This window comes from Neodiprion lecontei, chromosome 3 (assembly GCF_021901455.1).
Source record: "Neodiprion lecontei isolate iyNeoLeco1 chromosome 3, iyNeoLeco1.1, whole genome shotgun sequence".
NCBI classification, from domain to species: Eukaryota; Metazoa; Arthropoda; class Insecta; order Hymenoptera; family Diprionidae; genus Neodiprion; species Neodiprion lecontei.
This window is the reverse complement of record NC_060262.1, coordinates 27,237,211-27,259,899: the sequence shown is the minus strand read 5'-3', so window position 1 is coordinate 27,259,899 and position 22,689 is coordinate 27,237,211. Positions and strand designations below refer to the sequence as shown.

Sequence of the window (22,689 nt, the reverse complement as noted above, 5' to 3'; positions counted from 1 at the left end):
AATCATCAAACACGTCGAAAGAGAATCCACTAATCGCTAATCCTTGTTCACCCAGTTGGCGTGTAATTACGTTGATTCGATTCTCACGAATTGGAACAGCACTTGTGCGAGGTCGGTATGAGTAGAAATCAAAGCTGAACGTTTCAAACTGTACAGAGGTTGAATCGCTTGGATTAAATCCAACGAGATTGAATTCGAGTTTTCTGAATAGTCGACGAAATTCTTGCGACTCTGTACAAAACGAACCATTGTGAAACCAGCTCTACGCGACACTTCACACAAGAAATGAAGAAATGGCTCAGATTGTAAGAAATCGCAACAGTAAATTCATAGAATTCATGCCGTTTCTTTATTTCTGCGTCAAATGAAACTGGATCGAAATATTTTTGTTCAAGGTTGGTGCAGAACAGAGTTGTTGAGCCCTTTCTCGCGTCTGAGATACGTAGACTTCGATATTTGGAGGTATATACGCGAACGTCGAATCGACCACGGCACCCTCTTAAACCGGAACCGCGCACGATCATTGTGTTGAAAAATGTGAAAGCAGCGTGATGTGCAACGATGTATTCAGGTAGGTGTGCAGACGTGACCATTGTTATCCAACAGTGGCATAATGAATGGCTAATTAGCGCTAGCGCGAACTAGGAACAAGTATTGTTGGTCTGTGGATATGTACATGAGGAACGATTACTCGACGACTCGACGTAGACGCCGACAGCCGGGTGGTTTGCGTCCGTCGCAAGGACTTTGTTGGCTCAGTCAGATTATACAATGACGCGAGAACAGAAGACGAGGAAGCGAGGGTGGCACTGCATAGAAAATGGGAGGTGGGAGTGGACTGGGAAAGGTAAAAAGAGGTAAAACGAGGGAGCCGCGACCGAGCGAACCAGTCCTTGATTCCCCATTGTTTCTCAACTCATTAGTTTCAAGATGGCGCTTAATCTTATTTATAGCCCCTTCCGTTTTTGGGATCCCAAGGACTTGCTCCTCTCCGGTTTTCCTTCGAATTACGTGCAATCTCTACCGGCTACATACCGCTACCTTCAAAATTCGAATATCACCCACTCATGAGCAAACAACCTTACACGCGCTCATTTCAACCAAACTTAGAGCCCGTTTTGAAGTGGTCGCAACTTTTCGAGGAAAAACGAATCATCTCAATTCTTGCCTACGAATCACAAATTAATACATCCTTCACCAGAGACACCGAATGGTCATTCACTATGCTTGACCATTACTACCCAGCTTCAAAGTAATAGCTGAATCAATGATTGCACTTTGGCTAGGGGCAGGAGTAGCCATTTTTCAGTAGAAAATTCCAAGTACCTGTCGTGCCAATTCCTGCGTAACGGGATGATTGCAGACCTATTCGTTAAGATACGGTTAATCGCTCCATTGGCTGGTTTAAGAACAAGATAACGACGTACTATACGACGATAATCACTGATTAAACAGGGGACTATAAGTAAGCGCCTGGTATCATGCCCGTAACAAATGTTTAACGAAATTAAGCTGCACCGCGAGAATAATCTTCCGAACATAAAGCTCTGCGGAAACGTTGGATGCGATAAAACAAAATCGTTTCGCCATCACGCCGTACACTTTTCAGAGCAATAATTTGATTTGTTATGGAAGATACTTTATAAATTGAAACATTACTTTGAAACAATTTGCTACCTACCCTGTAATGTTTACGCGTGCAAACATATTCTATGCTTTGAGGAAACGGTTATTTCCTCAAGCGATCCACTTACGGAGATACGAGGTATTTAAAAACAATTTTACAAGCTGTTTCGGAACTTTTTCGACGAAGGTTGATCCGTCGTATAGCAGTTCACTGAATTAGCTTAGCCTACAGCTACACGTAAATTGTACGTACGTGTAATATACACGCATCGTAAAAAAATTGATTGCCTTGGGTTGAAGTAACCGCGATTTTACCCACACGATAACTTTGGATCGAGCGGTATAATGCAGAAGGGAATAAAGAGAGCGGAAGCCGAAGCCTGAGCACGTTCCGCAGTTGGTCCCTCTTTTACGAGATTATGTTTTGTTGCTAACGGGGCACGCTTACGGTTCTCGCCATGAGTTTTATTTAGTTTCGGATTCTTGGCAGGGAACCACCCAGTGCTAATGGTGCCAAGGATCGCCTTCTCGCCTGTACCCCTTGCCCATCGTAGCTTCCCCTAATTTAATTTACCCGGGACCAGGTCTTTGCAAAATTAAGAGTGTATCTCACACAGCTCGGCCAGTGTATCGGTATCGGTAGAACAGTTCCCCGAGTTGAAATCCACACATGATCCCCGAGCTGAAGAGGAATACTGCCTTCAAGTGAAATATATCGCGTGTACATAAAGAGAAGAAATCGCCTTGCACAGCGTAGTCTCGACATAATTATTACCGGAGCCGGTGTGTAATGCATCTGGGAAACTCGATTGTGCTTCAAGCATTTTTATTGGAACGCCAAAGCCTCGCGCCAGAAGAAAATGGGAGAAGGAACGATCGCAAATACGTTGTACATGCCGATGACTGTTATACCGCTGCTCTCGAGAACTGCCCATGCCTCGGAGAAGAGCTTCGTAGGATAAAGGAGCTGTATATCTGGAGCCAATAAAGGTACTTTATATAGAGCGATGTGGAAAGCTTTGAAAAAAAATGGGAACAAAAAATAGGTTGAGCCACTGGAGGTCACAGTTTCCTTCACGCTCCCGGCTCTGCAGTGGGAATTGTGAAATTTCATATCGCGAACAACGTGGAATGTTACGTTGGATATTACATCTGGTACCCGCTTCATTATTGAAATGAAATTCAGTGAAACTGCGTTCTATTCTACTCTTCCAAATGCCATATAGTCAGGTGTGTGTTCCCTGTTCATTCGACTTTCAGCATAATGCATTCACACTGCAGGTCTTCAGCGCGGTAGAAACTGGTTACAGTAACACAAGTAGTCGAAGTAATCGTGCAGTGACACTTTTGTTATTAATGTAGTAACTTTCACGATTTCAACGTCGATAACGTGTATCACGTTATTTTCCACCGATGTGCAGCGCATCCAAGTACCCTTTCATTTATACCCTGCTTTTTTGCGGTGACAGAACGATTGTTAAGGAATTAATTCCCCATTATTCCCCACAATCGTCACAAGTGCATTTGCGGAATCCATCCCCGACTACGCAAGTATCTGATTCCCGTGTTTACCTTCGAAAAGCGGATGATTTCATGGGGAATTTTGAAACTTTCATACGCTCAACCCCCTTCACTTTCATTGCACCCAGCAAATCATTGATGAGACATTCACACGTGTATATAAACGCTGACCTCTTTGCTGTTGCAATAATCAATACGGATCACGGTAGAGGCTCGTTGATAAAGGATTAACGGTGTGCCCTAGTCACTCTTAGTGTCGGGAAGGCGACATGTGATTTACTCAATATATCGTGTGATGTTTTACCGTTGTACGTGGTTGAAAAGAAATTCGAGCTATCGGTAATAACGTCAACCACGCTGAATGTACAAATAATTGCAGTCTTTGGAACTTACACGTCAATGGTGTTTTATCAGCATGTATTATAAAAATTTGAATCAATTCGACGTACGTTAAGGAGTATAATTCACACCGTCGACACATGTTCTCATGATGATTGATAGTTGAAACAAAGTACAGAAGATTTTGCGAAATCGATTAACACTACATTTTGTATACCTATGTGTATGAAACTCAAGCCAGCGGGATTCAAAAAAATTTACTTCAAGGAGTGTTGAGCCGTGTTAATCATGAGCCAATATTTTTCCTGATCGTTTTCATATTCGTTTTTATGGTTATTCATTTCAGAAGTATTTACAAATTAGGATTGAAAAACGTTTCCGAACAGCAGGTTTCGTTAAGAAGTGTAACTTCTCTTCTCGACACATGCAATGCTATGCAAGTACGCCTTCGAATTATTCATTACGGTGATAGACTCACTCGGAATTGTCCACATATTATCAATATTGAGTCCTCAGCAGAATTAAGACACAGCGAAGTCTACGGTGATATAATAAACCCTTGTGTCATTTCTGATAATATAATTTCGTAGAATGCAGTGTTTCAAAAGCCTACATTCACGGAGAATGCTTAACGAATTGTTCTCGATAAATGCAAGGGTAGGTTGAAAAGTAGCCTTTAGAAGAAGTGGAAAATTTCATATAAAGACAATATAGTTATCATATTCTCTTATCTCATAACGAAAATAATTCACTTCGAGGTGGAACGCGAGAATTATGAACAAATGGGTAAGGTCGATACATGTAAGAAAAGGCACAGTACGGAAGAAGTCCTCGCTTCGATAGGTCACTGTATAAGCTACATAGTGAGATTGGATAGCATATATCACGGAGTGGAAGTGTCAAATTTGACGTAGAGATTGAGGCTTCTGTTCAGCTCAACCAAAGATCGATTCTGTCATTATATACCTCGGGAGAAAATGTCCAATGCGCTCGATCGGCTGTACGAGCGAAACTATTGGTAGCGAAGGAAACTATTTTTATCCTTCCGTTTTTGGTGGCAATCAACGTCACACGAGCCTGCTATTCAGGGCCGCATTCTGGCAGGTGGTAAAAACAAAACGATAAATTAACAGATTCGGAATTTAATCCGAGTTACAAATGAAGTGTCCGTCAAGCCGGAGTACCGAGTGCAAGAGATGCGGCTTTACCTGTCTGGCTGGGCTGTCCAACGCTACGCTTGGACATCTGGGAGAGTTGGCTATCCACCCGGACGTAGCGGGCATGCAGGGTATTGGTTTGTGTCCACTGGACCAGAAGGGCTACAGAATTGCCCCGCTCCTCGCTGCGAGATGGAATGGGGTTGTTAGGATGGATTACGATACGTACGTACATACATGTAATACGGACACCGTGGCAGATATTGGATACATAACTCTATAAATATGTGAATATAATCCTAATCCCAATCACGGAGTATTACAACACTGTTTGTCTCTATCACGCGGTGTATAGTATATTCGCAATCAACCGGAGAATTGTATCTATTATATGAGCGATCGTTGGAATAGTTGATACCAATTGCCATCGTTGCATTGAATTTCTAAATTTTTCTCTTCTAACGCGTGAACAATACCCCAAATTATGAAATCGATGCCTGGTTTTCGAACAAGATTGAAAGACTTACTCATCTACAACCACGTCAATTACGATCGCATGCCTGTACCTAGTTTACGTGTTTAGTGAGCTTCTTATTGTCAAAGCTCTGACGATATTTCCGGGTTTATAGTATTCTTTTTGATGAAAAAAACAATACAGAATGTGGCAAATAATTGCAGGGGCTGACGTTTCATAGTCGCGTGCATTTTCTGGCCTGGTGTACGATGCATCCCCCAATTATCGTTGGGGGTGTCAGAATATCGGTGCAATCTTTCGTAGGTGCTTATTAGTCGGTGTCGAACTGTGGCACGGCAGAGTTTACCCAGCAACGAAAAGTTAATGGGGCATCTAATATGCAGCTGCAGGTTAATTATATTCTAGCTTGAAAGCCTGGTCTGTTATAGTGCTTGCACTTTTCCAGTCGACCCGCATTTCGTGTTCTGGACGCACAATTCGTTTCTCTTCGACGAGAGACTGCGGAATAAGACTCGAACGTTGTTTGGTCTACTTTTTCTCGTCTTGCTCCGTGAAACTGAGCTTGTCGGCGAGTTTTCAATTGATGAAAATTGATTTCTTCAACTACGGATCTTAAATCATTTATTGAGGTGTGCGCCGATTAAACGTTAATATTTCCTTATTTTTCTTCAAAAGTTCTGCTCATGATTCTTATAAGATATGGGGGAAAACCGAGTACGTTGACGAAATAAAGCTTTTAACATTTTTCGACCAACTTCAAAGAAAAATTGTGAATATTATACGTGTGTTTTTCGACACTTTGGGATGTTAGGCATCAAATTATATTAATAAGAAGAGATTCGATTTACTTGTACGTACAATGAGCGCAAAGGATATTCGAGATAAAGCAGATCGGTCGCTTATAGCTATCGGATTTTTCTGCCGACCGATTTTTTGAATAATGCAAAATTCAGCAGCCTGTTAACGACTGAAACTGAACGACTGAAGACTGCTAAAATGTTTAAAACTTTTCCAAAATATTCGAAAACTTTTCCAAGTTGCGTGGTATTGATAGATTAAAAACAAATTTAAAAGTCGATTGATGTTTTTTACGTCGAGTGTGGAGAACAACCCTGGCTTTTTAATCAGCAAACTAATAGTAAATTTACGTTTTTGCTAAGATAACGTCTCAAAACTGCATTTTCACGAGATTTCCCCCCAAATTTTTTTGTACTTATGCACTTTCTTACAAAAACCATAATAATGATCCTTCGGTGGCGTAAAATTTGCGGGCATGTGGTAATAAATCGGAAGAACTGCCTTTTCGAACTTTCATGATTTTACCTCGGGCACATAATGAATCAGAATATTGTTTTTACGCGTGCCAAGTGAAAAAGAACGTACATTTATAATTTTATGTAGCAAAAGTTTCATTTTATTATATTTCATTTCATTATATTCAAAAGTTTTTACATAAGGAAATACAGAGGAGAATACAGATCCTCTTATTTGTTATCGTATAACTCCGTACAGAAGAATAGCTGCAACCACAGTATGTCTTGCATACAAGGCTTTAAATCCTGATTGGTATTGTATTTTGAAAAAATTAATTATAGTATATCGGTAGGTATGAGGAACTGAACATTGCAGAGAAACATTTTGTGCACTTGTATAGTTTCATGGTTCAGAGGGGGCCTATTATTTTTATTATACACAGATTTTGAAAAACTCGTTCTGCAGCAACCATTCTTTAGATTTCGAGAAAGCACAGTTTTGCGATTCTGCAAATTTTGTAAAAAGAAAGTGAAGCAGTTGAAAATATACCGATATGTTTTACTTTCAAACTCGAAATCTCTTTTAAAAGCTTAGGTTATATCGAGAAACCTGTGAACCTGCAGGAGTTTAGAACCACGAATCCGGCAGCTAAAATAACAGTTTTATCCATGGCTAACATGAGTTGAAGAAGAGCAGGAGATCATTATCGCATTTTGAAAAGTTGAAGACGATTTCCGAATCTCAATAGGTAAATTTTCCATGCCTACCGTGTACGTATATCAGACTCGTTAAACTGAAATTTTAGTATTATCGTGTCAAATTGTAGAAGATTCGTTTTTGTTTTTGACATATCTCAGTTCGAAGTAATAATTTATCATTGAATACTCTTATAATCGCACTATGAAAATTGTTGTATTTTGCTACCGTATCTGTGGTGATTCAAATATCTCGAAAACGAAAAGGCCTCGCTTCAACTTGGCAATAGTCCAGTGCAAAAAAACATTTATCAGCAAAAGTATTTCGTCGACTTGCTTCTATTTCCCCTATTTGACGAGGATTCAATTTCTATTGGATCATTCTTTTCGTATTTTTCGAAGGTCAGCCACTATATATCTATCGACAGGCAAGAACTGACCAGAACGGATCAGAGAAATATATTGGACAATATCTACCAGTGGCATGAATTTAATTCGAGGGATGGTACTTTCTCTGGCAATCGTTGCCCAATGGAACTCGGGTTACTGCCGTCAATATCAGCTGAAATCAATTGGAAATGTGAAAATGAAACCACAAAGCTTAGAGAAACGCACATCTGTGTGGGATCTGCTGTCAAGTATTCTCCAGTACGAAGGATTCGTCACCGTGACGATTGATCCTTTCATCGCGGAACCCTTAAATTGGTACGATCCCTTCATCCGAGCATTACAGACAGAGTTAGGCCTTCCCGTTAGTGTGATTCAGAATGGTCAAAGCCCAAAACAAATGCCGTTCATTCCTGGATTGGAAGTCAACTGGGGTAACTGTAATACGTCATATATTTTAATAGTCAATGGTACCAGTGCGAGATTAAACTTTGTTTTTTACCACCTGGATCAAGTTCACCCCATGCCTTGGAATTCTAGAGCACATTTCGTAATAATTACACATCTCGACAGTTTGACAGAAATCCATCAAATCTGTAAAATAATGTGGCGTGTTTACGGGACTGAAAAAATTATTATAATTGATACGGAACTGGAAAACGTCACGGTATGCAATACTCTGACGGGGGGGATTAAAGTTTACCATAATTCAGACACTCAGCAAATATTGCATCAGTTTTATTCGAAAAGCCGTGGCCTAGAAGGATATACGATAAAAGTGGCAATGTTTCATAGTCCACCAACGGCTACCGCAATACCCAACTCAACACGATTTGAGGGTGTTGATCAAATGGTGTTGGACACCATAGGGCGGTACACGAATTCTACAATGAAAATACACGAGTCAAATCCTAGACAACATTTTGGAACTGTAAAGAAAAAAGGTTTCCTAGAAACCCTGAAGGAAGTAGCCAATCGAAAGGTTGACATTGCTGCGAACATGAGGTTCATTATGCCCTATGACGGTTATAATATGTCTGTATTCGAATTCACGTCTCCAGTTTTTACCGACCGAATAAGCCTCATAGTACCAAAGGCAAAGAAAGTGCCGATATGGTTGAGTATGTACCATATCTTTGATTATAGAGTTTGGATTCCGACATCATGTCTAATTGTAATTACGGTTATTCTCTGGCTTTCAATACTAAAATTTCGACATAACGAAGATCTCTGCGGACAAGTTGGCTGGGTGACGATCAACATCTTGTTTCTGATGACAGGACATCCCATCTCTCGTACAATAATTCCTTTATCTGAACGATTATTAGTCGTGTGTGGATTATTCTTTGCAATAATCATGGTGAATTCTTTCACGAGTCATCTCTTCCAAGCATATTCCCAAGTCGCCTACTGGCCAGAGATCAAAACCTTAGTGGAATTGAACAAATCTGGCCTAACCATAGTCGAAGGTTCTTGGGGTGCTGTAAGAGCTCTGGGAGAGACGGATAATCCGATATTGAAAGAATTGCTGCAAAAAATAGACCATACCAAGGACGAGTCAACTGCTTATGACTTGAATCACGGAGTCTTGGATCACGCGATTCTTGCCCGCGAAAGTCGAGGTAAATACGAAGCAACTAATCTTTTCCTAAACAACAACGGCACCGAGTTAACGTACGCCATTCAATCGTCTATGCACGATACATTTTCAATGGCGTACATCGTTCCCCGCGGTTCGAGTTTCTTGAAGAAATTTAATACTTACATCAATAGAATTTTGGAAGCTGGATTGATTAAAAAATGGTTCGAGGACAGCATGTGGAACTTTACCTGGAAAGTGAAATATATGACATTAAAATCATCCTCAGATCTCCCTCGTGCTTTTGTTTTGTCTGATTTGAAATTGTCGTGGTACATACTAACTGCAGGTCTCACAATCAGCTGTATCACATTCCTTTTCGAGTTAGTTTGGCAATTTCAATGTCACAGAAGACTTTTAGGGAAATGCAATAGACTTTTCTTCAAACTCATAAGAAACATCCGTATGCGAAATGAGAATTCTAACTGATTCGCGGTTCAGAAATCTTTGAAATTGCACACATTGCTTACACATCATCACACAGATAGCCTTTTTCCCCAGCACGTTCGGATGCAATGGTTTAAATTTGCTTACTTACTGCTACAATTATTTTACCGTCTGTACCTCGCAAGGCCAATTACACAAATAAATTTGAATTGTTGTTTACTCCACACGCTTCGTGGGTTTTTGCAGGTTTTCTGAATTGCGGTCAGGTCTGAGCCCCGTTTACAATAGAACGCGCTAACTGTATTAGGGAATTAAATTTATAACAACTAGATTGTGTAGGACTTTATTTTCTTTCTTTTTATTTATTAACAATTAATACCAATTTGTAGAATTTTACTTTCTTTCCATTTCAGTTATTAACAATAACTGCCACACATACGCACACACATTCATCCATTCGTATCATATAACAAGCGATTATACTAATTTGTAGAATTTTACTTTTTTGGAAATTTCTCATGGATTAACAATAAATACCACACATACACACATACACACACATCCCATCCATTCGTATCATCTCAAAACAGATTGTAAAGAATTGGCGGTCGATTTTTCTCAACTTTGACGAGACGTCACAAAATATGTTAAAAATTCAGCTATTTTTGGATTGGATTCGACTTATCGTATTAATCGTCGGTATGGTCAGTCCCTCGGTGGCTCTCTCCCCGGGACCGGAGGTTTCTAGCGATGACGGGAGTCCGCCGAGTCGATGATCGTCTCGTTTCGGGTTGTCAGTCCTCCAGGGCCTCGCTGGAGTATTTTCCTTCAACCGGTTGAGTTGACGTCCCGGGGTTAAGAGAGCGAGATCGGGTTAACTTCTCCACCACTGGATCTCGATTTTGAGTTTGGAGTGGGGCGCCGGCTTCCCCACTCCATTTCCAAAATGGGTGTCAACCGTGATCCCTCCCAAAATGAGGGGATCACTGATACTGGTGTTTACAGCGGTTCGAAATAGGAGATCTTACAATTTCCCCCCTTTTCACGAGAGTGAGGGAGACCAACGATCGGGAAAAACTCGATGCATTAAAACTCCAAACATCACAATTCTTTTTAAATCGGCCATTGCCTTTCGTGGTTCTTTCATACATCCCTACACACACTATCATACCATTCACTCAAATTCATTCGCAAGGACATTTTCCGACATATTGGAGAACAATATAATAAGCACAACATGGCGAATCAAATGTAGATTCATATAAAACATTCTTGACATATAAAAACATATTCGTGCACAGAATCAGCAAAGTTCAAAGGGTGATTCTTCTTTCTATCCCTTCAGAACACGCATCAGACAATCATCAGTCTTACTTAGATGCATATACAATATTTTCAACAATGGACACCAAGGCCCTTCTCGATAAACAATTTACCAAGGCAGAATAAGACATGTAACAAAAGAAAATACATAAAGATTAATACATTTCATAACAAGCACATATATTCGCGAGTTTGATTTCCGTCACCGGAAACTATGAGGAACGTTCATGGTACTTTCGTAAATTCCATCGATTATAAGTCCCTACTTCGTCATAATTCCTGTTTGGATCAGCCAAAATGAAGGCGTTGTCGCCAATTTTACGCACTATTTTATAGGGACCCTCGTAGAGGTGGAAAAATTTTTTCGTTACTCTATCCAATGCGTTAGACAGATGTCGAACTCGGAGCAAAACAAGATCTCCGATGTCAAGTTTTATGACCGAAACTTGGCCCTGTTGTTTAAGCCTATTCTTAAACGACCGCGTCATATTCTCACGGGCGAGCGTAATTAGGTAATCGTGAGAGCGCCCTTGAGGTTCCGGAAAATTCAGGACTTTCAAAATCTTATCCTGAATCGATTTACCAAAATGCAATTCGTGAGGAGAAACTCCCGTACTTTGATGCACCGTTATATTAAGAATTTCCTCCATTTTCGGGATAACTTGAACCCACTTTGTGTGCCGGTCCGAGCACCAAGTGCGAAATAGCCTGCCTAACTCCCTCATCACTCTCTCAGTGGGGTTAGACTGGGGATGACGTATCGAACTGTATAAAGTTTGAATTCCTGCTTGTTCAAGTTCTCTCCGCCAAATTTCCGACGTAAATTGTGTCCCATGATCTGCTAAAATGCGTTTTGGAGTACCGAGACTTGGGACGAAGTCCTTGAGAATCTTGTTAACACAGGCTCTCGCAGTTGCCTTTCGGATGGGGTAAAGTCGGACATATTTGGAGAAAACGTCAAGAGCCACAAAAACATATTGTAAACCCCCTCGTCCAATGGGAAGGGGGCCATAAAGATCCACGCTAATCAAATCGAGCACGCCCTTCGAGATTACGGGTTTATGCGCTCCTTCCATGGAAAAAGTTAGGTATTTTACACGCTGACAAATATCGCATTCAAGAACAAATTTCTTTACCTGAACGCCCATCTTTTTCCAGTAGTAAAATTGCTTTAGATATGATACCGTCTTAAAAACTCCAGGATGTCCTAATTTAACATGAATGTCTTCGATAAGGAGACGTTGCACCTCTTTGGGAATCACGACTTTCCATGACAACGAAGCCTTTTCACGATGAAAAAGAACCTGATTATGCATGAAAAAATCATTCGGAGGATTGGTTGAAGAACAATTCTCAATAATCTTTGCAAGGGCTTGGTCCTGGACCTGCCATTCGCCCATTTTCTTAAAGATACGAAGGAGGCTCGCATCGTAATCAAGCATGGCGACTGTAATTAACGATGGGAGCTCTTTGCTCTTCTCTGGCAATAGATTTTGAGACAGCGTTGCAACCATTAACCGCCGTTCATCATCCTCGTGAAAACGATTATCCGGGTTTCGGCTAAAAAAATCGGCAACTAAATTATCCGCGCCGCGACAATGAGAAACAGAAAAGGAGAACTGCTGAAGAAAGAGACACCACCGAGCTATGCGAGAATTACCGAAAGAAATTGAATTCAAAAAAGTTAAACATTTATGATCGGTGATTATTTCAAAATGCGTTCCTACGAGATAAACACGGAATTTTTTCACCGAATAGACGATGGCCAGGAGTTCCTTCTCTGTTGTAGTGTAGTTCACCTCGCATTTGGTTAAGCAACGTGAAACCACACCCACAACGTTATGGTCTCCCGTCTCCGTCATTTGATAAAGAATACCGCTTATTCCTCGATCGCTCGCATCGGTCTGCACTCGATAAGGCGCATTAGGAATGATATGTTTCAAAGAAATACATTTTACGAAATCTTGTTTCAAATTCGCGAATGCTCTCGCGTGTACGGGAGTCCATTCCCAAACTGCATCCTTTCTCAACAGTTCCCTCAACGGGGCCAAGGATTCGCTATGGCGAGGATTAAACTGTCGATAATAGTTGCATACGCCTAAGAATTGTTGCAATTGACGCTTATCGTTCGGCTCCGAAAACTGAATAATAACTGACAAGCGCGATGGGTCAGGCACAACTCCACGCTCAGATAGCATAAACCCTAAGAAGGGAATCGACTCTTGAAAGAACAAACATTTTGATATTTTTAAGGTAAAATTAAATTGCAAGAGACGTCGAAAAATTTCTTCCAATACATAAATATGTTCCTCCGTATTTTTTGTTCCGATTAATATGTCATCTATATAGCACGAGATAAATTTGTCCAAATCCTTCCCTATGGCGAAACTTAATGACCTAATAAAGCCGCTACCCGCGGTCTTCAAGCCGAAAGGAATACGACGAAATTGGTACAAATTTGACTCAAATAAAAATGCAGTGTACGGGTGAGATTCTTTGCGCAAGGGTACTTGCCAATACCCGTGTGTCAAATCAATTTTCGAGAAATATTTGGCTCCATGAAACTTTTGGAGTAAATCCGACACAAGAGGTGGAGACTCTTGATCATCGTCAATGACTTGGTTCAAATGTCTCGCGTCTAGACACAATCTTACGGAGCCATTTTCTTTTCTTACTATTCTAAGCGGATTACAAAATTTACTAACGGTCCTTTCAATCACATTATTTTTCAACATTTGTTCGATTTCTTGAGCTACCGCAGGACGTAATTGATGAGGAATTGGATACGTGAAGCGAATTTTCGGGTCCTCGCAGTTCAATCGAATTTCATGCTCATACCCACGAGCACAACCCGGTTTGTCCGAAAATAATAAGCTATATCTCTGTAAAAGATTCGCGAGATTCCGCCTATCACTATCCCCTAGCGATAAAAGTTTACACGCGCATGAGAGGGGGGTGACAGAAGCATCGGGGATGTTCACGGGAACGACGCTGCGTTCGTACCTTTTTTCTGGATTATTTACTTGGGCACTTTTATTCGTTAAAGAATTTTCATTATAACTCGATTCTTCGACGCTAATTATATAAATATGCGTTCTTTCCTTTTCTCGCGAACACACTAAGGCCTCTGGCGCCCCCCTGTCAAATATCGCAGTTGATTCCGACAGGCAAATTCCTTGAACCTCGATTGCTATCGTTCTGTAATTGATAACGGTTTCGTTCCGCGACATCCAATCATGACCGAGTATAACGTCTGAGGTTAAAAAGGGGATTACCAAAAGCAGCGTTCCAATTACTATATTCTCTATTTTTATTGGAACGAAAATTTGTCGCTTTATGACTGTTGCCTTTTTCCGAATCGCCGTGGACACTACAATATTTGAAACGGGCAATTCTTCAACTTTATGTTTTTTTATTAACCGATTGTACAACCGTTCGGAAATCGCGGAAATTTGGCTCCCTGTATCAAACATAACAATCACATCCATTTCTAATATTTTCGTACGGGCATGTGGGCTTTTGGCGATACGAGTTCCCTTTCTACACGCATGTTCTATTCCTTTCTCAATTCCATCATCTAATTCTTCTATAAAATCATAATGTTGTTGGCACGATGTCGGACCGGAATACAACGCGCCCATGTTCAGTTTAAATGATTTGAATTATTTGAATTAGCAGTTTCCCAAGGTTGATTATTGACATCTTGTAACGGTGGGGGAAAGCGAGTGTCGGGCATCGCGAACCTGTGTCCGCTATGATATTGCTGGCCTAATCTCCCCGTATTGTTCTGATAACTTGTCTGTTTACGGCCTCGACGATTAAGCCTTTCTTGCTTTGTTGTCCTCTCTGGTAACCCGTTAGCGTGATGATTTGAACTCATGCTATTTACTTTGACTCCGTTATTTCTGGGATAATAACTGTTGCCTGATTTTTTATTTTGTTTCTCGCGCTCTAGTCTAATAACGTCAAGGTTGCCCAATGTTTGTACGATTAGATCTGTATCCGCAAAGTTTAACGTTGAAAGAGTTTCTTTTACCCACGGAGAATATTGTTGAATAATGTTGTAATTGATTTCGAATTCCGAGAGTGTGGGTATAAAATAACGAGCTTCGGCCAGTTGCTCATAAAAATAAGCTTGCAGTGATTTTACGCCGCTCTCACATCGCTTTTCTGACCAATTCTTTTTATATCGAACGCGAATGGGTATTGAATAAAATTCCTCTACGAACTGATTTTTGAATTGTTGAAAATTTTCTATATTTCCTCTTAATTTAAACCATGAATTCGCCTTCCCTTCGAGAGCGTGTTCGATTACTATTAATTTTTTCTCTTCCGGGACATTCTTAATCTTAAAAAACTTTTCCACCTCCTCCACGAATTTAATGGGATGAGTTTCAACCTCATTGCTAAATTTTGGAATTGATATGTCAAATTTAATACCATTTACGTTACTCACAATCGCGGTGAGGCCCTCCGTGATGTTCCGTGCATTTTCCAGGTCTGCATTTTCATTTACAACACGTGTCGATGGTTGTAATCGTTTTTCCTGGGCTTCGAGACTCGCTTTTAGCTGTTCCAGTCTTATTCTCTCTTGGTTTAATCTCTGCCACTCTGCCTCTATTTGACTCGCTCGCGACGTATTGCTCTCTTTCTCACGTTCGTCCTCTCGAGTGAGCACCATCTTTTTATTTACTGTAAAATTTAAACTTTCAAATTTCTGTTTTACCGGACGACCCGATTTCGTAACGTACGTTTGCTCGTTTTTATCTCCCATTAACTAAAATATTTCCTAGAGAATTCTACTAGTCAGTTGTGACAATTTCAACAAATTTCGCAAGTTTATCGTCACTCGTCAAATATAAATCATTCAAACCACATAACCTTTACCGATTCTCAATATACGATAATATAAATTATTGATTCAATTTTCTGAATAGTTGTTAACCGTCATTCTGTAAAAAATATGGAATTCAGGCCTCTTTGTTGGGCGCCATTTGTAGGACTTTATTTTCTTTCTTTTTATTTATTAACAATTAATACCAATTTGTAGAATTTTACTTTCTTTCCATTTCAGTTATTAACAATAACTGCCACACATACGCACACACATTCATCCATTCGTATCATATAACAAGCGATTATACTAATTTGTAGAATTTTACTTTTTTGGAAATTTCTCATGGATTAACAATAAATACCACACATACACACATACACACACATCCCATCCATTCGTATCATCTCAAAACAGATTGTAAAGAATTGGCGGTCGATTTTTCTCAACTTTGACGAGACGTCACAAAATATGTTAAAAATTCAGCTATTTTTGGATTGGATTCGACTTATCGTATTAATCGTCGGTATGGTCAGTCCCTCGGTGGCTCTCTCCCCGGGACCGGAGGTTTCTAGCGATGACGGGAGTCCGCCGAGTCGATGATCGTCTCGTTTCGGGTTGTCAGTCCTCCAGGGCCTCGCTGGAGTATTTTCCTTCAACCGGTTGAGTTGACGTCCCGGGGTTAAGAGAGCGAGATCGGGTTAACTTCTCCACCACTGGATCTCGATTTTGAGTTTGGAGTGGGGCGCCGGCTTCCCCACTCCATTTCCAAAATGGGTGTCAACCGTGATCCCTCCCAAAATGAGGGGATCACTGATACTGGTGTTTACAGCGGTTCGAAATAGGAGATCTTACAATTGTTAACCAATAAACTTAAAGGAAGAATTTCTAAAAATCAATCTCCAAACGGTAAAGCATTAAATAACAGTCATACGATCTTGTGGGTCTATTCAGTCAACGATCTTGGTCACGATATTGTATCGTTGACTGAATGTTATTTTATACGTTACTTAATAAACAATATGTAAATTACTTAATGAATGAATCTTCAGTAAATAATAGTTATAATAAAATAATGAACAAAAATTAATATTTAATAAGTAACATATAAAATAGAACTACGTACTTATTTTCACACTGGATTCAGTCGATGAATCTAGTAATAATAACACCAGTTTGTTCTAATTGAATTGAAATAAGGCGCGCTGTTGAAATTTACTTAGTATAGTTTAATTTCGCACGGTGTATGGCGGCATAAATGGTGTTCTGCCTTACCGACTGACACTGTAACATGTGTAGATGTCCCCACGAGACTTTCGTAGTAATCCTATTGGTTGGACTGAAACCGCTGAAACTCAGTGTGTGTGACTACATTGTGACACTTGTTGTGGCTGTCACTGGCACGTGAGTTGATATTTGTATACAAACAATTTAACGCACATTCCCAAATAATGGTCGAATACTTAAGGATTGAGTAGTGTGGACGAATCTTTATGAATTTAACATATAAAATCAACTTCGTTGAAATTGAGCATGTCTTCTTCCTTGCGTTTGAATAATCTGAGGAAAAAACCACCGTCTGCTGTGCCTCAGAAGCCGAAAAAGAAATTGGATAGATTTGATGGACTGTCAGAGGAGGATTTACAATCATGCAAGCTTCCGGATATTCTTAAGGAGAATTTAGATATGGTATTCGTTGGGATTAATCCAAGCTTGACAGCTGCATATCGCGGACGTTATTACGCTGGTCCAGGAAATCATTTCTACAAATTATTACACGCATCTGGCCTAACGCCACAACTCCTTAGTCATGAAGAAGACTCAAAGCTGCTAGAATATGGAATAGGCTTGACAAACATCGTAGAGAGGCCATCAAGATCATCTTCAGATCTGAAGAAATCCGAGATCAAAGTGGGTGCGAAGAAAGTCGAGGAGAAGCTCATTCTATTTAAGCCAAAAATTGCTATTTTCAATGGTAAAGGTATCTACGAGGTATTTTCTAACAAAACCGGCAAGTCCGACTTCAGCTTCGGCTTACAGCCCGTCGGAATAGGCAATACTGCAATATGGGTTGTTCCTTCGAGCAGCGCTCGTTGTGCCCATTTTCCAAGGATGGTCGACAAGCTACACTTTTATTCAGCATTAAGAAAGTACCTGCTTCACGTCAATGGTAAAATATCCGATATTGATATTAGGGAATTCTCCTTTGAAGGTAAATGTAAGATATTTGATCCGACAACGTCCAAGATGTGGCGGAGAAAAGAGGTCTCTGCTTTTATGCATGGAGGAAGAGTGGCCAACAAAGAAACGCTCTTGAATACTTCGGAAGCAAGTGTGTCGGATATGAATAGTACTAACTCTACTGTGAAAAAGATGAGGGTTGGAAGAGACAGTAATGAGACGACGGAATGTGAGAATCTCTGTGTCGATGATGACAAAAAAAGTACAAAAACTTCGAATATCCACGACAAGCCGACAGATTTAGATAGAAGAGATATTTCATTTCAAGGAGAGGAATTGCACAGGGATGACGGTGACGAGAATGAAAGTAATTTTGTCAGTTTATCTACGCCAGCAAACATAATGGAAGAGAAACAAGAAGTGGACTTTGTAGATTTAATAAAACAGCGTCTTTCTCAAAGGGAGAATAGTCAGCATGAAAATTCTACTGTTGAAGTTATGGAAGAAAGATCAGAAATTTTTCATTCTATAGAACAAAAGACACGTGTTAAGAAACTGAGATACTCTATGTTGAAGAAGAATCGATCTAATACTTTGCTAAGTGGTGAAAAAAGTTGGGTAAATGATAGCCATCATTCAGGAACTTAAAGTTAGAATTTGTTCTTTCACTGCTATTATCTTCATAAGTTTTGTTTTACACACTCATGTATAAAAAAAAAAAAATGAATACACGAGACACTTGGATAACATCAGTATTATCTTTCCCATCTGGCTAGTATGCATGGTATTGTTACGAAATTTTTATCACGATATAGTGAGCGGTTTTAACATGATGCTTCACATTTATTTTTGTAACATTTATATAAAATTAATATAAACATTATTATTTGTCAAGTATATAAGTGTGAATTGACACTGCTTTTGTCACCATTCCCTTCCCCACGATAAAGTTTTAAGACGTAGAATGTCACATGACAAAGAGTAACCAACACTGAACAAGATTTTGCTTTTAGCAATAAAAGGTTACAGAAAACCATGAAACCATGTTTTAATTCTAGAGCTTGAATAGTATGTAGATTTCACATTTACCAGACGGTGTTATTTTTATGTTGATGGCAATTAATTAAATCGAAAAGATATTCGCCAATCAAAGCTCATTGGTGGTATTACGATTTTGCTGACCGAACGTGTAGCTTTATACACTTTGACATATTTAAATATCGAGGTTTTTTGGCGGGTGATATATTGGAGTTCCGATTTGTCGTCTGCTGTACGCGTTTATTTCGATCAGCTGCAATTTTATCGAATAAAGTAGGCTAGCTATCACATTCATGCAATAAAATGTTTAAACGCTCGTTACATTTGTGCGCCAAATCAACTATCAATTCCCTAAGCAGTAAGTGGCTTGTAATAAACTTTCCATTCAACTTCGTGCGTTCTGTTATTAACCAGAAATTTTTAAGGTTATGTCTCGCAACTCGTGTGTTCAGTAACAATTTCATTGACTAATCAGAGATTAATGGATGTTTGACACATCATTTAAATCAATTTTCAATATATGCAAAACATTTTTTAAATTGATACTTGAAAGAGCCATAATACTCGTATCATTGTGAGAAATATTTGATATACACAAATACCTGATCATGCTTTCACTTCAAACTTTTTCCACGACGTAGCTTTTATGCGCCTCGAAGCTCGCAGTACGTCTACGACCAGCAAGACAATATCAGAAACAAAAGAAAAATGGGACCTAGTTAGCGCTGTGTGTGTTGAAAGACACCCAGTGATTTCCAAACCTTTGAAGGATATAGAAACAAAGTTCCAACACTACCTTGATCAACTGGAATTTGAGAATAGTATGAAATCCGACCACGAACTAAGGCATGAAAAAGATAAAGAAATACAGGAACAAATCAAGGCAGGCACCGGTGAAATCGACATGGATGCAATAAAACAAACCGCACAAGATTTTGAAGATGCTTCTTTAGACGAACTAAACAAATTCCAATTTGCATCTAGGACTACTGGTAATGTCAATTCACTATTATTTTCTACTTTTTTTTTGTAATACAATATTCTCTTTGCAACAAACTGTTCAAGACAAAGTGTATAAAACATTTTTATTCAACATGTTTTATTTTACGAGTTTTGATATTACCACCAGTTTTAGAACAGGTACTGTATCAAATTTACAGAGGCAGACAAGAAGAATGACTTAACATCGTTGGATCGCAAGTTGGATAAAAATTTGGTATTGCTAGTAGAACAGCAAGTGGGTGAGAAGATTTTCTGGATTCCTCCACAAGGTGTTAGAAAAGATGGGGAGACATTGCGACAAGTAAGAATTCTCGAATAATATTGTTTAAATAACAGAACACAGAAATGCTCCATAACTTTGTATTGTGGCTTATAAATTCCAGAAACTTACTAAATTCTACTTTTCTGATATGTAAACCGATTATGAAACCTGACATATTTTGTATGTCAATATGTGATTTAGTGTACATTGTTAAAAATCTGATACTATCATCAATCGTTGACGTTATTATTGGATGAAAACTGGGTTTTGTTAATACTCACGAGCAAAGTTATTATTTTTTCAGACAGCAGAAAGAGTGCTGAAAGAAACCTGTGGTGAAACACTGAACGTCAAGTTTTATGGAAATGCACCGTGTGGTTTTTACAAGTATAAATACCCTCAAACATTAAGAGAAACAGGTGTGATAGGGGCAAAAATATTTTATTATCAAGCAAAATATTTAAAAGGTAGTTTAGCGTCCCAAGCAAAATATCAGTGGTTAGATCGTGAGGAACTGGAGAACACACTGCCAGTTCCTTTAAAAAAAAGTGTAACTCAATTTCTGATAGATGAAGACTGAGAACACTGACCTATAAGCTTTTTAAAAGAGTAATATAACTAAAACACTGAAATTTGTGCAACCGATGTCTAAAATATCTTCTGCAATAGGAATTTTGAAACTAAAAAAGTTAACACAATTAACTTGCAATAATCAAGATTCAGACTCTTCTAAATAAAATTGTAATATTGAATCCGATGATTCTAAATTTGAATGACTAGTTCTAATAAAACAATAGTTTCAGCCTAATGTTACCTATAATTTTGCCGAGTTATTTCATTTCGCACATTTGAGAAGTCATATTGTCGATAGAATTGGAATTAATTACACGAATTTTCATAGGAATTTAGATTTTTTATTTCTCAAGGTGCTGAGAATATTTGTTAATTTAAATAAACTATTATTACGAGTAGTTACAGCTGATAGAATTAAGAGATTTCAGAACCGACCACTCCTCTTTCGGCCCGTATATTTTGAATTATCTCTGACCTCCTTGCCCTGTCTCCGTCTTCTCTCTTTCTTTTCCAAAATCCACTCTCTACTTTTCTTTAGTGCCTTTCCGCGTACCTTCATAGTTCGCTCCCTATAATTTTTAAGAAAAAGAAATCGTCAGTATCCCAATACAATTAAATTATTAAATTAATTATTCAACAAAAGAAAAATTAAGGAATCCAAAAGCTATTAACAATTCTATAACTTTGTTTGAATATGGTTTCTGAATTTGGTATAGTATTAGAACTCCCACACACCTTTTTGACGCGTAATTCACTACAGTATTATCATCACCAGTTCCCAATGCCTTAGGAAGAGGCATTGCGCCACCAGTCATCAGAACTAGAAAGAATTTTTTAGCCTTGGTACTGTTTGGAAAATCAACAACTATACCACCAAAGAACCCAGCTTTGGTCGCTTGCGTTGTGACCAACTCAATCTGGTCGCTATTTTCTGGATAAAATTGAAAGACAGCTCTAGCTGTCCTTCCTAATGAAGCGAAAAGGGAGGAAAAGAACTGATACAGTCGTTTGACTGGATTGTGTGAAGTTTTGTCAGCATTGCAAAGCCACTGTAACGCAGATATGCTCACAGCTCCATCAAAGCTGCCAGCTCTAAAAGGCACCCCTTGTCCCATATCACTCAGAATAAGATCACCCTCAACCTCCCGCTCTTTAGCTACGTCTGAAATAACAAGAATACATTTACAATTTGATCCTAAGCGTCTCCAAACATTGGGAATTTTTCATTGTTTATAATTTTCGTCCACATTCACCAAATGAAAATGAACAATTACGACACTAAGTCAAAAAGAACATTATATGACAGTTTTAGAAAATACCCAATGTAATAGTCGAAACATACTCAACATTGCAGGAGATATATCGATACCGATCCACGTGTGGCCTTGGTCTTCTAATACGCTTCCGCTAAGTCCAGATCCACAACCAATGTCAAGAAGAAGGCATGGCTCGTCTTCAGGTAACAACAGCAATTCAATGGCTCGTTCGCACATTTGAACTTGAATATCCATCATCCGAGAACTAAAAATGTAAGTTTTGGAGTCAAACGAGACAAGTTTTGAGCAAATTCGGTATCACCGGATATATTGTCGCAAAAATAGACTCATACTTCTGTGTGTATTTCTGTGCTTCCACTTCATTGTAGAACTGTAAATAACAGAAAACGTAACAATTATTTGAGGTAACCTAGAAGTCATTCAGACGTACGAATAGTAGAAGTGGATGTCTAATCGTACCACTTCAGGCGGTGCCGAATGCTCTGGTCGTCTAGACATGTTCCAATCTGTTGCTTCTTTTCGAGACAAATCAAGTTCCGGAGAATAACGTTATTAATATCATACACCACTTTGACATGACACGTGCTTGGCGAGGTCACGAGGCCGTTCCTTGGCTTGGGCGATTTAGTTATCGAATGCACTGATTGGTCAATTGTCACGTGGTCTTATAAGTTCCGCTCTGCGTTTGTCCATTCATTTGCCCTATGCTGCACCAGAGA

The 22,689-nt window shown here is 39.3% G+C and overlaps 3 protein-coding genes across 4 annotated transcripts; 2 read left to right on the top strand and 1 right to left on the bottom strand.

The window, feature by feature from the left end:
• The first annotated feature begins 482 nt into the window (after nucleotides 1–482).
• Nucleotides 483–20,940, top strand: LOC107219875 (39S ribosomal protein L46, mitochondrial). 2 transcript variants are annotated; one of them, XM_046734759.1, is made up of 4 exons: nucleotides 483–571; nucleotides 19,498–19,848; nucleotides 20,017–20,159; nucleotides 20,425–20,940. In XM_046734759.1, the coding sequence occupies exons 1-4, from the start codon at nucleotides 562–564 to the stop codon at nucleotides 20,698–20,700; spliced, it is 780 nt and encodes a 259-aa protein (XP_046590715.1). In that variant the 5' UTR covers nucleotides 483–561; the 3' UTR covers nucleotides 20,701–20,940. The 2 variants fall into 2 exon arrangements, with proteins under 2 accessions (XP_046590715.1, XP_015513706.1); XM_015658220.2 differs by lacking the exon at nucleotides 483–571 and adding an exon at nucleotides 18,976–19,214.
• Nucleotides 17,048–18,854, top strand: LOC107219878 (G/T mismatch-specific thymine DNA glycosylase). The gene has a single exon (XM_015658224.2). It carries the CDS (start codon nucleotides 17,171–17,173, stop codon nucleotides 18,464–18,466), a length of 1,296 nt encoding a protein of 431 aa, XP_015513710.1. The 5' UTR covers nucleotides 17,048–17,170; the 3' UTR covers nucleotides 18,467–18,854.
• A 72-nt stretch (nucleotides 20,941–21,012) lies between the features above and the next one.
• LOC107219876 (probable 18S rRNA (guanine-N(7))-methyltransferase) lies at nucleotides 21,013–22,602 on the bottom strand. The gene is made up of 5 exons (XM_015658221.2): nucleotides 22,430–22,602; nucleotides 22,303–22,340; nucleotides 22,036–22,214; nucleotides 21,429–21,855; nucleotides 21,013–21,262 (listed from the first exon to the last, which is right to left on the bottom strand). Exons 1-5 carry the CDS (start codon nucleotides 22,466–22,468, stop codon nucleotides 21,118–21,120), a joined length of 828 nt encoding a protein of 275 aa, XP_015513707.1. The 5' UTR covers nucleotides 22,469–22,602; the 3' UTR covers nucleotides 21,013–21,117.
• Between the last annotated feature and the right edge of the window lie 87 nt (nucleotides 22,603–22,689).

Coding starts and splice junctions, on each gene's coding strand:
- LOC107219878 (XM_015658224.2), top strand. CDS start 17,171: ATGTCTTCTTCCTTGCGTTTGAATAATCTGAGGAAAAAACCACCGTCT.
- LOC107219875 (XM_015658220.2), top strand. CDS start 19,160: ATGTTTAAACGCTCGTTACATTTGTGCGCCAAATCAACTATCAATTCC. Junction 19,215..19,497: donor AACTATCAATTCCCTAAGCA/GTAAGTGGCTTG, acceptor TCCACGACGTAG/CTTTTATGCGCCTCGAAGCT. Junction 20,160..20,424: donor ATGGGGAGACATTGCGACAA/GTAAGAATTCTC, acceptor TTATTTTTTCAG/ACAGCAGAAAGAGTGCTGAA.
- LOC107219876 (XM_015658221.2), bottom strand. CDS start 22,468: ATGTCTAGACGACCAGAGCATTCGGCACCGCCTGAAGTG. Junction 22,215..22,302: donor GCACAGAAATACACACAGAA/GTATGAGTCTAT, acceptor TTACATTTTTAG/TTCTCGGATGATGGATATTC. Junction 21,263..21,428: donor GTGAATTACGCGTCAAAAAG/GTGTGTGGGAGT, acceptor TAAAAATTATAG/GGAGCGAACTATGAAGGTAC.